A 15,990-nucleotide genomic window follows, 5' to 3' on the forward strand; every position below is an offset into this window, starting at 1 on the left:
TATTTATAATTCTGTTAAGCCATTGATTCAGTCCCTCATAACTGAAATTAAAAGCTTATGACATAAGTGGGTGCCTACTTGATCGGGTACAGAACTTTGTCTTTGGTAGGAAGCAGAGAGTTGTCCTTAATGGTGACAACTCTCTAGTTGTTCCACAGTTTCCAGTGAAGTTCCCCACAGTGGTGGAGGGTGGAGGAAGTAGTTGATGTGAGATGGGGCTGATCAGAGTATAGAATCTCTGGCAGCTGAGGGGCTGTTCCCCCCCGGAGCTGTAGCCATTATAGCTTTCACAATGTTTCAAAGTTCACCAAAATTAATTTATAGCAATTTTATAGGAAGCATTATGTAGCTACGTACAGTATGTAGAAAAACATTTACCAGATATTAGTTTTACAAAGGCATGCATGGGTGATTGCTAAAGCAGTATATAGGCAAATTATGTGTCCATGTACCCTACTGTCATAACTACCAAACCTTTCATACATGAGGAAGATCTTAGGGTGTATCCATTCACTGGACTGGACTACTGGACTGGATTACTGGACTGGACTACTGGACTCAATTTTTTTATTTTTTTGTTATTTTCTAAAAATTGATACCATTCACTGACATAAAACATGTACTAAAACGTGTACTTTAATTACAAAAACAACACTAAAACCTTAGTGCAGTACGTTATCAAAAATAATCTACCTACTGCTAGCAATGTTTCAACTGTTAACACTACTATTGTATGTGTCTGTCTGTCTGTCTGTCTTCTCTATAGCCTTCTTGTAAAATAGCACACAAGTCAATAATAATTTTACACAATGCAATTATGTTATGTAACGCAGAAATTGCCTATAGCCTTTCAGCCATCTGCACATTCACTCTAGCTTCGCCAGACCTTTGGTTTAATGTTTGTAAATAGCAACAAGTAGGTTTTAGAAAGAATTGCTTCTCATTGTGCACACTATCAAACAGGAAGGTAAGGTTACATATATTTGCAATAAATAACAGTAACTGTAACAAGAGTTCAAACCAAAGTTATACCATTAAATAAACCACCAAACTAGCACCTTTTTCAAACACACATCTTTAAACAGGCTGTAGGACCAGGTGTCCTACAGACTTTCAACACTTGTGCTTAAAATAATTTAAAATAATAGACTACAGTTAGCTGTATGTGTGTGCCTACATGGAGAGGGTTCTTGTCCTCTCCATGTGTGGTATACTGCTCTAGATAATCACTTTTAGATGGTTGAAAAAGGTGTTTGTGGTCGGAAAATGTGTTTGAGCAAATTTTATGTGAGTCCAGTAGTCCAGTCCAGTAATCCAGTCCAGTAGTCCAGTCCAGTGAATGGATACACCCGAAGATCTTACTTATATCCATATACAATAGCATTGGAGTCATTAAATAGATTTGTGGCACATTTTATATTAGGGGCTTTTTTTGAATTATTTGTTTCAATACTGAGGCTAAAGATGGAGTTGGTATTGGAACACTACTTTTCCTTTGAAATATATGACAAAGTGTGGTTGCATAGCCTGGTAGAACTACGTATGTAATTGAAGTCATATACATGACTGTATTTCTTGCACTACATAATGCACACACTAAAGATATAATTGTATTACTATATGTACGTAATTATGTACACTGAGGGAAACAGCTACAGTGCCAGGTAAAATAATAATAATAATTTTACTGTCACTCTCTGAAGACTGGTACACTAGCTGCTTTCACACCTGAGAGTGGTAGCTACAGTGGATTATGGTAAGGTAAAAACACTTCTTAGGAGTTTGGCAGTACAACAATACATTTATACATTCATAATGTCTGTACAGAAATAGCCGGTTGCTGCTATGCCTGTAAAATACAGCCAGATGATTTTTGCAGAGTATCACGTGATTCCATGCATTAATTAAATTCCTCACGAGCCTGGCTGAGGTTGGATAGTTTACACGTGGTGGTAGTTTCCAGACACACCCTAGCAAGAGGTAGCAACCTACTGTACGTAGTTGTGAACAACTTGTGGCGCCAAGTTACTAGAAGTTCGATCGCGTTTCTTACTTTACAATCCGGTGCCAAGCTGTACATCAGATTCCCCCCTGGTTGGTAGCTATTCACGTGTAAAGTTCTTGTGTCACAGTGGACTCGGAGGCGAGAAGTATGGAGTCCCGCCTACTCTTTCTGAGTGAGTCGACTTGCAGACACCACAATATACGTACTTAGCTCTTTGTTTCCGTCCGGCACCGCCCGAATCTGTTTACTATCATTGAGCACTAAAACTATGATAGCTATTCCATTATAATCCGTATTTTTTTTCTTGCATATAGACTACTGTGTAGCTACAGGCTCAGTACAGTTGATCTTGTCCTGCAACTTAAAAACTGAAGCACCGGCAAGCTTTATATGGTTGTGACCAGCAAATAATGGCTTAGAAAGCTAACGAAATAATGGAAGAATGCCCGCCCACATGCAAAATATGCCTAACATAGTATGACAGGATGGGAAACAGATAATTTATTTCGAGTGGCCTTAACTAGATACAAAACAAACGTTTCGGTACATGCAATTAACCACTGGGGAATTGTTTTATACTCTGCAGTTAAAAGCCAGCTAGATATTATATGCAACCAGAGAAGCTGTAGTACTACTTTTAGCTACAGTGACTGTGTAGCTAACTATGTTTAATATATAATCGGGTTCATTTATGGCTGCTGTCATGGTCTACGTATGTTCTGCAAAGATACCATCTAGTGTTGGGTTGGTGTTTAATACTGTAGTGGTGCCACTCTTGAGTCCTAAAGATATACTGTAACACTTATTGTACAGTGTATAGTAAAAAAAACAACAATATTAAGTTAGTAGCTATAACTCTGGATGTACCTATATTGATACGTACATGAAGTGTTTATCAACAATTCAGTAGTATCAGCAGTATTATAGTTTGGATCATTAATGGCAGCTCAATACCATGTAATGTTGTCTTGGTTGGTGGTATGATCACTATTGTGTGTTAGCTATGTATGTATACCCATGTATGTAGTGTGAGATATGACCACATTTAGAGAAAGGTCATTTTGGTGGTTGTACACCACAATACCATTGCTACAGTGCTTAAAAGTAATGCTAATGATGGTGTGTGTAATGCTAAAAATATGGTAAGGCTACGTATATACACTTAATTATTGGTTTTTTTGTTTTCACCAGTGTTCAAAATAGTGATGTGACAGATTTATGAATTATAGTTTTCAGGGGCTAAAAGAGGGCTAGTTGTGGCCAAAAGGCTAGTTGTAAATGATTTTTGGCTAGTTGTAAATAGTGATAAGCTAGTTGTAATGTCAGGCTAAAGTTAAAGTGTAGCTAACCGCACTGCAGAACCGGCTATATAAAGTTATTTGTGTATATATATAGTATTGTGTGCATCTTACGATCTTTCAGGTATTTGATTATAATCTTAATTGATAAAGCTATTTTTCTCCTTTGTACACTTTTAAATTTGATTAAAATTACATTATAAGCCAAAATAATATCATTTAAGATTTTTCTCTTTTACAGTCCACCATTACCCTATAAAAGCCTTAAAACCACTTTCAAGTTTGTAAATATTATAGCTATATCCCTCTCACCGCCACAACTGCCATATGGTGGTTTCAATATATAAATGCCCATAGCATAACATTCTAAATATTCTGTAACTTCAGTTGAGTGCTTTAGTAGCCCCTACGCGTATCCTGTAGCAGGCACTCCCTTAAGTGAATGGGAACAGGAACAACTGGTTTCTCATGTACTAGTAAAGAGAAACAGTGAGAATAGGGATTATATAGGTTGGAGTGGCATGTTGCTACTTTTGTATGCCTCAAAACAGTGACCTCGTGCCTGTATGTGCATGTGCACTTGTTCAATTCCTGGAAAACAGACTTAGAGATGATTGCTTCAACTATAAACAGGTTAGTGATGTTTATTGTAATATTATAAACATTGCTAACCTGTAAAGTTGTGAAATTTCGAGTTTGGTTTGCTTAGATCAATTTTTATACTATAAAGTTATATAAAGCCTTTGTGGTTGCTCTTGTGTAAACATTAACTCAATAATAATTGAATTTCTTGTTCTATAGCAAGTAATTTGATATAGGATTATATGATATGGTATGTAAGTTACAAGTAGTAGATTGGAACTGCTACAAATTTGGCGGTGAAGGGATATACACAGCTCTTTTTTTATCTATGTTAATTCACTATTTCTTAATCTACTTCCAGATCTCAATGATTTCTCTCCAGTCATTACAGCAATTTTGGGGAGTATATGCCCCCAGACTCCCCTAGTTGGTGAGAACTTCCATCGGTCTTTCCCACCAAATGGCACTTTGCCACTCTTCACTTTAACTACTTGTAAAGAGCGAAAATACTTTATACAAAAATGCAATTTGTTTTAACTATGTACGTAAATGCCACCAATCTCACCTCCCTATATTTCCCGGGTCTCAGGTTGGTTAGGGCTAGTTGTTTATTTGACTGTATCATGTACTGATACTTTTTATTAACCAGATAGCTACATAAAACAGCTCGCATGGCTCAGAATGCAATTTTGTTTTAGCTAAACACTGATTTAATAAGCTGTTAAAGGGTTACCAATCGGCAACCGTTGGTCCAAAAATTATGCTGTTAACACAATGATGATCCATGTAGGTGAGGATGATAAATTAAAAGTTTATGTTGCTTAGTTTATTGCATGGCTTAGATGTAGTACTCTAGGCAACAAAGTCCATACTGTTTTAAGTTTAGGGATGTGAGTAAACTTGGAAGAAACTTGTATTAAGGCGTGCAGTACTGTATTTACTGTAATGAGCCAGTATCAAATACTGCAATGACGGAGAATAAATTTGTAGCATTTTCATCATTTCATTTCACTTTTTATACTTCCAAATGCTGGCATTGAGTAGATTTGGTATCAACTATGTCTTAAGCTGTGTGGTAATGTTCCTTAAAATGATAAAGGGTGTACTGTATATTTAATTTTGTAATTTCACACTTGTATGTTTTTATAATACAGTGTTGAGCATTGGAAGCTTCTTTGTGTTGTCAGAAGGAGTAGGCATACCTGATAACTCAACATTAAGTGAGTAATGGGTGTAAACAATAGCTGTCTGTAAAATTAATGTTTTATTAGCTGTGCTGGTCACCACTTTTTAAAGTTAACCCAATTGACAATATTGCTTTTTACTGTATTGGACCAACCAATACTGAATGTAGAATTCTAGAAGATATGTATATAATAGCTGAATACATTTAACAATGCATGTTTGCTTAGAGCTACATGTAATTAATATAGTTCATTGTTGTATACAGATTGTGCTGAAGATGGAGACTGTGGACCAGTAAGTTCTGTAATATGCATAATATACACATTTCTTCGTAGCACATAATCACTAGTTGCAATGCAAAGCTACTTTTAGTACTTGCACACAATGTGAGTTAACAAACTTAGTATTTGGAAAGGCTAGTTTATCAGGCACAGCTGTACTGGTTTTGTCACATATATGTGTCTATATATTTTCCCAAGTTAGTTACAAAACTTCAACTACTCTAATAAGGTATACACCGTCCTATATCACACAAATAAACCATCAGCTAACTGTTCATCACAAAGTCCTGAGCATTTCCACATAGTTCTGTTATGTGATGAGCTGACCAAGTTTCAGGCTACTAAGTACCGTATTAACAAGACGAGGTATAAGTTTCCAAGTCTAGTGACTCAAAATATGCTATATGGAAAGGCTATAAGATAGACTGGGTCACGCACAGGTATGTTTTCTTATTTTGCTGTGTAAGGATATAATGACTGTGCATATACAAACTTTGCACTAAACTTAACTATGTTCATGGAGGCATCTTGGAAGATTGTTCATATTACTTTTAAGAAATCCCAGTGTACAGTTGGGCTATTAAATCACACAGAACACATGATAAAATTACAGTGTAACTATGCATGTACAGTGGGTGCTAAAATATTGACTATCTGTCAATTATTTTTGAACTCCAGTAAGGTACTGGAGAGATTAAACTAAGGTCAAGTCTGTGGCCTATAGAGGAACTTTAGAACAGCTTCAATAAAGTATCAGTTAATTAACATGCAATAGTAGAAAGCTATCCACACATGACTGCATCTGCAGCCAATCAGACATAATTATACTTTGGACCACACATACTGGAAAAGAATCATAAGGAGTAAAATGCATATTATTTTCTCTTAGAAAATTAAATTGAGGGCTCATATGAAAGCCAAATATGTACAAGATAGTTTAGACGCACCTAAAAAAAACTAAGATTGAAACAATCACTGGACTGGACTCACGTTTGAATTTCTTTAAATAGCAAAATTGTGACTGGATTTGTGAAAATGAGTCTTCCGCGCACACATCAAATTTACTAACTTTGACAATTCATACCTTCCTATTGGGAAAAGTTATTGCTAAGAAATTTGGTCAGTAGTGAGCATCAACATAATTAATAGATGGAGAAAATTTCAGGCTTTTATCGTTTTTGAACACAGAGTTGTGGTCTTCCAAGTTCATAGAATTGGATGTGTTTGGAAGATCCCTTCTCGCAAATTCAGTCACAATTATGTGGGAAAATGGTTTTAGACTGAGTGTGTAGGTTGACTAGTTGACATTGAACTACCTGTTTAAAAGTTGTGCACAAATCAACTGTGAATGTATAATGGCTACATACTCTACAATTTTTCTCAACCTGGGTCTAAGATTATACAGTCCTGATGTAGCATGCTGAGAAGTCCCATGGATCCTATGTGTATGCATCTGAGTCAGCCAATTAAGCATCTGAAGTTTAACTCTACCATTTAATCCATGAACTTCCACTATATACAATGCTGCAAATTGTAGTTTCAATACACACCAGCCCTCTATAACTTTAGATTTTTAATGGTTGTGTAGGATGATGGAGACTTCTGCCAGAAGGAATGTCCAGCAAATGATTTCCCACCACACACTACACTACTGCAACAACCAGTTGTACTGAATGAGAACACTTTTGTTGTTATTCCATCTACCAGAAGACCAGAATTTGGAGATGAGTTCACATTTTATGCTAATTTCAGTCAAGCTCCAAACAACATTGCATATTTACTCTTCTATGGCAGTGATCCGAATGCCATTAATTTTGCTGTTCATTTAGATAGTGTGACAATTCAAGGCAGAACAAGGTTAACCATTGAATACAGCGATGGTGAAGCTATATTTGATATTCCTACACTGAGTGATGGAAATGAACACTGTCTGTTGATTACGTTTCCTCTAGTAAGAGTGTTTGTTGATGATGTACAAGTTGACCTGTCAGGAGCATTGAATTTGGGTTTCTTTGAACTTCCAGCTTCAAATGTTAATCCAAACTTAGGAGTAAGTTTTATTGTTGTAGATACACTAGGGTTAACATTTTTAAACTGGAAATAATCCAGATTATCCCAGTTAGTCCAGGCCTCTGAATTGATAGCACCTTATCTGCTTTATAAAATTCTGGTCTAATTTACCATTAGACCATTTTTGAGATGATCAAGCTTGATCATTTTCAACCATGAAGATTAATTGCAGTGAATAGTGTATGTATTCATGGGGTTTCAGAGTGGGCTTTGTCAATGAGTAGTAGTGCTTCAACCAATGCCTGGATGGTTTCTCTGAAGTAGGCATCATAAGTGTTGCCTTGTTAAAGTAAGCATAGGTATAGAGAGCCTTGACAAGCACCAACCATCTACCATATCTTGTATAACAATGCCCAATGTACAGTTCTTGAATCAAATGTCCACCTCTCATGACCTCTGTTTCAATTATTAAATTAATCAAACCAGGCCACGTCTGGGTAGCTGCCATTCACTGGTTGGTGGGTTACCCAGGCCAGCAGTTGAGCACATTTCAACCCTAGATGATGCCAAATGAGATCTGTGAAATCTTCTAAAACAATTAACATGTCATTTTATTTACACAGGTTAGTGATGGTGATGCCATTAACCTACTAGTAGGAGGGGTACCACCTAACGTTGGTTACTTTAATGGAACAATCAATCAAGTAGCAATATTCAATGGATACCTGTTTGCTAATAGTTCAGTGTGTTCACTAATGGATACCAGTATTGTACGATATGGTAGATGTACACATTATCTCACACTTGGTGAGATTTGTCCACCACCAACTGTTGAGAGTACTGAATTCTGTTTGGAAGACTTGGACAGGTATAGTACATTTGTGTAACTAATTACATATGTATGCATGTTATATTAATGATACGTGTGTATTTAGAAAATTTATGAGTAACTTTTCTTTCAATCTAAGAGTGCACTTACATATATTTTGTAGTCAAAATATGTGACACGCTTTACTTTGTTTGATTTATGCAGTGACATAATCTGTGGCAATTGTATACGTAGGTGTGATCCATCATTGAGGTGTTTCCCAGGTATCCTGGGTACTCACACTTGTCAATATGTTCCTCCAAGTAAGAATGTATTGATGTAGTGATTTGGTATTATTACATTGTGAATTTTCAGTTTGTACTAGTGATGATGATTGTCGTGAAGGATCTTATTGTGGAGAAGAGCAGCCATCTTATATTAGTGAGGGTTACTTAGAGTCTGATGCATCAACAATTAGTGGTGACAAGACCAGTTACATTTCATCATCTACCAAATTTGATGGACTAACTGTTATCACAAGACCAGCTACAGATCACCCTGATCTTGATAGAGACCTGACCATATTTGCTATCCTACAACAAGATAGTGACAATGATGGTTATGTTATTGCTAAAGGTGCTGACAGGAACACAGTAGATTGGGCATTGTACTTACAATCCAGTGAAAGTCAAATAATACTATCATACAGAACAGTTAATGGTACAACGTATATGATAACCTTTATGAATGTGGCTATTGCTGATGTTTACAACCACTCTGTTAGTGCAGTAATAGATGGTACTAATAGTAGAGCTCTACTCTTTATTGATGGAGAGATTGTTAGAGTGGAAAACAATATCCCAGAATGTCAGTTCCAACCTGGGGTAAGTTTTATTAACTGCTATTGCACTCAGAATGCACAAGAAGGCTGAAAGCCTGAATATAATCTGAAAATTAGTATGTAGAAAACATCCCTTACTAGCATAAGTAGGGTTGTATACAATCACTGGACTGGACTAGTGGACTGGGTTTTTTTTGTTTGTTTTTTTCATTTTTTTCATTTTGGCACATGTTTGGGCAACTAGTTGTAGCTATTGTTACATTGAATGTAAAATATGCAGGTGAACCTGTCTACTTGGCACTGTCTGTTATCTTAGGATTGTGTCCGATTCTCTCTCTTGGCATAATCTCTATTGTACGACTACCATTTGTCTTATCATGAAGTACAAACCATACAGTACATGTGTATGTAGTGTTGTAGTAACCATGTATCTTACAAGTTATAGTCATGGAGTCAGCTAAATTAAGTGGTGACAGTTAACTGTCTTGCTATTCCATAGCTGATACAAAGGTTCTATAGTCTTTGCACAACAGCAATAACAAGCGAAATCACGTGCACAAGATTTCAACCAATCAAATTGATTCATTTTGAACTTTAAACTATAATTACCGCATTGACTTCTGTTTTAGATTTGTTGACGTACAATAACTACTAGAACATCTGTACATAGCTAAATATTGGCAAATCTGGCATGATCACACCTTTCTTTTGTTTGTGTGTGGGTTTCTTTATGTGTGGGGGAGTGGTCTAACTAGCATACTTACAACCAGTTTCCCAAATATTTGGTTTAAAAGGGAAAACACCTGAGTCCAGTAGTCAGTCCACCAGTCCAGTCCACTAGTCCAGTCCAGTGATTGTATACAACCCATAAGCAGCCAAGTATTGACCAAGTTTTGTCCTTTATGGCCTAACTTGTGAAAGAGTATTCTAGTATAGTTATATGAACTTTCAGTTTACGCCATCTTTCATAGTTGTGTTTCATATAGACTGTTTCATTTTAATGCTCTGCACAGGAGTATGTACAGTAGGAAATATCAGTCACCTACATTATACTTGTTATCACATACGAGTAATTATCAACTAGCCACTAAATTAAATGTCAAAACACTAAAGATTTGTCTTCACGACTTAGCTGCTTTTGTTAGTTCATTACATATTATGTACCAATTAGAGTAAGTTAGAGGTAAACCCCACCATGAGTAGGATATTGTTGTTATCAACTCGAGTCTGAGGCAAAGCCAAGGACAAGATGTTGAGGCTGAGGTGTTGATAGCAAAGAAAATCTAAGACTGAGGTGTGGTATGACTGGCTTCTATCCTATGCTTTGATCACAAACAATGTGACAGACAGTTGCTGAATAGAGTTGTTAATTACATACTTGTTATAACATAGGTACCTTCAAGCTGGTTATAATTTTTGGGGTAGTATAAACAGTGGACCCAGGGTTAAAGACCCGGTGACCCAGGACCCATGGGGACCCTAGAATTTATACATTTTCTCCTTGTACTAGATACTTTTGTGAGTCACAGTGGCTAGTCTCAATTAACCTGGATCACTCTTTCTCTGTCCTGTCATCATGACGGTTCCATAGAAGCTATAAGTGCCTTGTAGGCCATTCATTCTTCACACCTTCAGTAACTGTAGTATTAATCAAGGGCTTGTTTCTAACAGGTTGTGGCCTTCGTTTGCTGCATGGCTCAAAGTCTGTTTATTCATAGACTATGGAGGGCTGTGAAATCTATGGTTTATTGAGCTGCTGGACAGGTGTACCTTGCAGTAATCACTTCACTGAAGCCATTTTCATGTGCACTGAACTTTATTAACTGGTGACGTAATAGGCTAGCATGCTCTTTGTGCAGTATGAGTAGCCTACTGCCATAGATCACAGAGGCTACTGCAGGCAATTTTCAGAGACACTTGTTACTTCTAATTGTATTAAACACAGTGTGAATAATTGTGATGGATAAGTGGATTGGCCATGTGAGATTAGCCACTGTGACTAGCAGAGGTGTCTAATACAAGGTATGAACATTAACTTATGGTCCCCCTCAGGTCCTTGGATCCACTCTTTATACTTACCCTAATTTTTGCTGTGCTTTAAGTTTTTTTGGATGTAGTATGGCTTCATGTTGCCTTTGATCCAACTGAATGTGTAAATAAACTTGTCTTTGATGCTTACAATAGCCTTACATACTTACTGGGATTTACCTACCATATACTTGTAGCTTTTAACTTTGAAGCAGGGCTTCAATGGGATAAAAGTCACAGATAATTGACCAGTATGTATTATTCATCGAACAATTTCCTGTGAAATTAATGAATTTCTCATAAATTTCTATTGAATGTTCGTTGGATTATTCTAGTGATTTCTATCCTCTGTTATAGGCTTCTAACCATCAGAGAAAGGTTTTACAACATGTTTAGCTAGTCGTATTATTGTATTAATAACACAATTGCGAGTTGCTACATTTGGTTGAAGAACCAAAGAGACCAAGAAAGTACTTACAACAAGTATTGGTATTGTAGCCACATATAATGCTTAATGTATTTTGAGGATAGGTAAAAACAGTGGACCCAGGACCAGGGGACCCGAGGAGCCGTGGGAATCCAACTCTTCTTGGAATTTTATACACTTCACAATATTCTATACTTGTACTAGGTACCGCTGCAAGTAGTCTTGTGTGGCCAATCCACTTTTCCCCCATCACAGTGTCTAATTTAACACAATGTTTAAACCAATTAGAAATTATAAGCGCTCTGAAAAAGTGTCTGAAGCCGACTACATTTATAGGAAACTGCCTGCTGCACAATGAGCATACTAGCCACCTAGCTACTAGAGTAGTTTAGAAGCATTGCACCATGATGTATGAAGTCTGGTTGTTGAGCTGCTGGGGTTTGTTTAACTCGGCTTATCTAGTAATTATTATTTCCCTGGAATATTTGTTTGCATAATATTTCTAAAATTTAGTAGCTAGGTGACATAGTAGACTAGTATGCTCATTGTGCAGCAGGTGAGTGGCACAGAATGCAGTCACTTTATCAGAGGTGTTTATAATTTCTAACTGGTGTAAACATCGTGTGAGACGCTGTGCTGGGGGGAAAAGTGGATTGGCCATACAAGACTACTTGCAGAGGTACTGTACTTAGTAGCTACAAGTATAGAATATTTTGAAGTGTATAAAATTCCATGAAGAGTTGGATTCCTGCGGGTCCCAGGTACTTGGTCCCTAGGTCCACTGTTACCTACTCGTATTTTGAGTATTTATAGAAGCACTCATATCTGTGATGTATCACATTTGTAAGAGATGGGATGGCAGTGAGGCAATCAAGGCATTATGATATATATATATATATATATATGTACTAGATAAAGCACTGCCGCGAGTGCTATACGGGAAATATAGCACGAAAAGAGTGGGTGAGAGACAAATATAGCACAAGGCGAAGCCGAGTGCTGTATTTCATCTCGAGACCACTCTTTGAGTGCTATATTTTCCGTATAGTACGAGCGAAAAGCAGTGCTTTATCTGGTATAGAGAACTGTCAACTTGAGGTACACACAAGACGGAGAAGTGTTATCATCGGTAGAATAGGCATTTCGCCTGTGTTTCGCCTGCGTTGCACTGTGCTGCGCCTTCATTAGTCGTTTTGTGAGACTAATCCGTCTTCTCAATACGAAAAATTTTTGATTGTGGTATTTTAATAAGCATATATATTTCCGTCACATTCTTAGGACTCGTCCATTCATGTGAGCAAAATGTACTAAGAGCGTTTACTGCTGCTGACCACAAGCAACCATCATCGAATCTTCAAGTGTGTCTATAAATTAAATTCAGTGATTTTTCTCTTACTGGTTGGGTTGACTGGTCAGCCAGCACAGTCAAGCTATCAGCCTACACTGGCTAGGTTGATTGGTTGTACTGACCAAAATGAGTGATTACTCACTCAAAGTAGGCTATCAGCCTACAAAATAGACCTGGCAGTTCTATAACTACCTGATATAGAACTGTGGTCTATTAAAGTGTTCTATAACTGCCCAATATAGAACACTTGCGCCTTTATAACAAATATAGAACACCTTTTTGCTTTGATACTCCCACGCAAAGTTCTTTATATATATATAGTAAATAAATAGTACAATTGATTTCTTCAGGGAATTTTGACAAAAAGTAAATGAAGTACCAAACAGCGGCTACTTGTAGCACTTATTCTAAAATATTGCCGGTATGCTTTCATGTATCTTGTATAGATGACTTTTTTTGTTGAATTTATTGTTTGATGTGATTATATCTTTTATAAATTTTGCAGTTCAATGATCTCCTCATTGGAGGAATACCAGAAGGACCACACATAAAGAGTGTTAAGGATCGATTCAGTGGTACCATCTCATATCTTGCTGTCTACAACACTGCTTTGACCTATGGTGAAATAGCACAACTCAACTCTGCCACTACTAGTAAATTCAGTTTGGAACGATATTGTAGAGAATATGTTAAAGAAGAAGGATTGTGTTATCTTGGTGATAGCAGTGATTATATGTATGTTGATTATTGTAGTGCATTGCTAGATATGCGACCTTCTCATCAAAACTTGCATGATTAACTCTTGGGACAGTTTGTGAATTAAAATATTAGTCACATCAGTTTACAAAGATGTAGTTAAATTCACCAATTTTTCACTACATATTGAGCACCTACTTACTATTCAATGATAAAGAAATTTCCTTCAATATAATTATATTGCTTATAATATTCTAGATGCTGTTACTGTATGATGAATACTTTGAGATGCAGCTCAGCCAGGAAAGCATTATAAAATCCTTGTACTTGTAAATTTCGTTGGTATTTGAGCCGTTATTGTATCACCAGGCCAGTACAGCATCAATTCAAGGCCACACCACTTAGGACCACTGGATTTATTACCCTAGAATAGATAATGCACGAGTGTACCTATATGTACGTAATGTCAGTACAGTTTTGAGTTCTTGTGTAGAGTTTCAGTAAACTCAATCTTGGTGTGAAATGTGCTGGTTTCGTTATAGCTTGTCATTTGCACTAAACTTTCCACATACAGTTGCTATTGCTGTATAATGTATATAATTAATATATATATATATATATATATATATATATATATATATATATATATATATGTATGTATATATATATACGTACATTATTGCACATTTCAGGTGTGATGAAACTACCAGATGTGTTCCAATAGTAAAGAACAGTATAATTGTTAGTGTTCCAGTGTTATCTGGTGGTCGACTGACTACACAGCAACGTCATTTAACAGCTCAGTTACCACAGGCTGGTAGTGACTTTAGTATTACAGATGTTATCGGTCGTTGTGTTACTCTGTGTACCTGCGACACTCCTCAGTTAAGTAATAAAGTGTGTGGAGCTGACGGAAGAACTTATGATAGTGAATGTTATGCTGATTGTGCTCGTGTACAAGTGAGTGGTACAGTATTTTCAATTTTGTATAGCTAGCCTACTATCATAACTTTGATTACTAAAAAGAATATCTTTATTTGTGATTACCTATATTTTCAAACAGGATCCAGATATTCAAACATTTCACTAAATCGTAAAGAATTAAGAGAATAATTGAAATTACAAAATTTTACATAAAATAATGTAGTATGTAGTATTGCAGTATATGTTGTTATTTCTTGATGTAACTACAATAGTCTGTTGTTAGTAACCCACTATACTAATTCTTTAGGTGGCAGATCCTACTGGACCTTGTACACTGACCTACGCTGATCTTAACAGAATGAGGAACTAGTGACCTTCTGCAATGACTTGTATTTAGCTGCATAAAACTATACATGTTGTGTTTCCTTTTTCCCAAATAGTATGTGAGTATATGTGTAGCTCCACATACATTACATGACTATGTATTATGACTATGTATTATGTATTTTTTGTTAAGTTAAACAGTTCTAGGTAGCCATACTGTACACTAAAGTTATTACTCAATGAGATCTTTTTAAAAAAAACTTCATTAACATTGATGTGTATACTATACCAAGGTGCAGTAAATGTTATTCCACTGCTTAAAATCCAAACACTTTATAATAGTGACTGTACTATTATGGTTGCTATTAGAGTGTTATCTATGTGGAGACCCTGCCAGGTAGTGTAGAACACAGGAAATTTTGCATGCAATTATATAATTAGTTTATCAACCGTTGGAGTGTCTCCATTGTTTATGAGCTCCCTTTTTGCAGGTATGTACCTGGTTAATAATGAGAGTGATGGCACTGTTACCGTAATGAAGCTAACATTAATACAGCTTCTCCGTGCATGTGTTGTGTTATACCATGCAGAAAGGGGCATTTACCCCAGATGTACCTTATGCATACTGATTCCACCAAGACGTTACACGAGCTAGTTACAACAACTGAAAAAAAATCTCTTGAGTAGCTATTGGTGAATGAGCAGCTAATAATTTACTCGGTAGCTTTGTTTACACTTTTCAATTGATACACATGGTAATAGCTAGCTAAACTAGAACAAATTGTACTTATTGTTGGTGTTTCTTTCAGCAATTTTATGGCTTGTTGTAAATAGTGGACCTGGAAACAATTTTTCTTGGAATTTATAATGCTACGTAATGACCAGACCATTTTTCCTCCTTGCTAATTGTTTAATCAATTGTAAGGTGCAACTTTGCTGAATTGCAAATTACTGATTTGCATAATATAGGCCACAGCTGATGACTCATGCTTCAGAATGAGCACACTGGACCAGGTCTGTTATGAGTTATGACAACAAGTACTGTTGGTATGTATTCAAGGAAGTAGCTAAGACTCTTGAAACTTTAGCGACTGCACATGCAATTGCTGTACAGTATACATCACACAAGCAGCTTTAAAAGTATGTGCTTCATGTGGTTGTGTAGTGTTAGAATTAATTATATTTGTGTAGCTAACAAGAATGAATAGTCTACGGCAATTGGAAACAGTGGAA

The 15,990-nt window shown here is 36.4% G+C and overlaps 1 protein-coding gene across 1 annotated transcript; it reads left to right on the top strand.

The window, feature by feature from the left end:
• Positions 1–1,974: 1,974 nt before the first annotated feature.
• On the top strand, positions 1,975–14,935 carry LOC136243210 (uncharacterized). The gene is made up of 10 exons (XM_066034733.1): positions 1,975–2,177; positions 5,040–5,105; positions 5,336–5,364; positions 6,940–7,401; positions 7,985–8,229; positions 8,425–8,492; positions 8,545–9,053; positions 13,319–13,548; positions 14,202–14,469; positions 14,741–14,935. The coding sequence occupies exons 1-10, from the start codon at positions 2,153–2,155 to the stop codon at positions 14,801–14,803; spliced, it is 1,965 nt and encodes a 654-aa protein (XP_065890805.1). The 5' UTR covers positions 1,975–2,152; the 3' UTR covers positions 14,804–14,935.
• The last annotated feature ends 1,055 nt before the right edge of the window (positions 14,936–15,990 follow it).

The sequence above is a fragment of the Dysidea avara genome, chromosome 2 (assembly GCF_963678975.1).
Source record: "Dysidea avara chromosome 2, odDysAvar1.4, whole genome shotgun sequence".
NCBI classification, from domain to species: Eukaryota; Metazoa; Porifera; class Demospongiae; order Dictyoceratida; family Dysideidae; genus Dysidea; species Dysidea avara.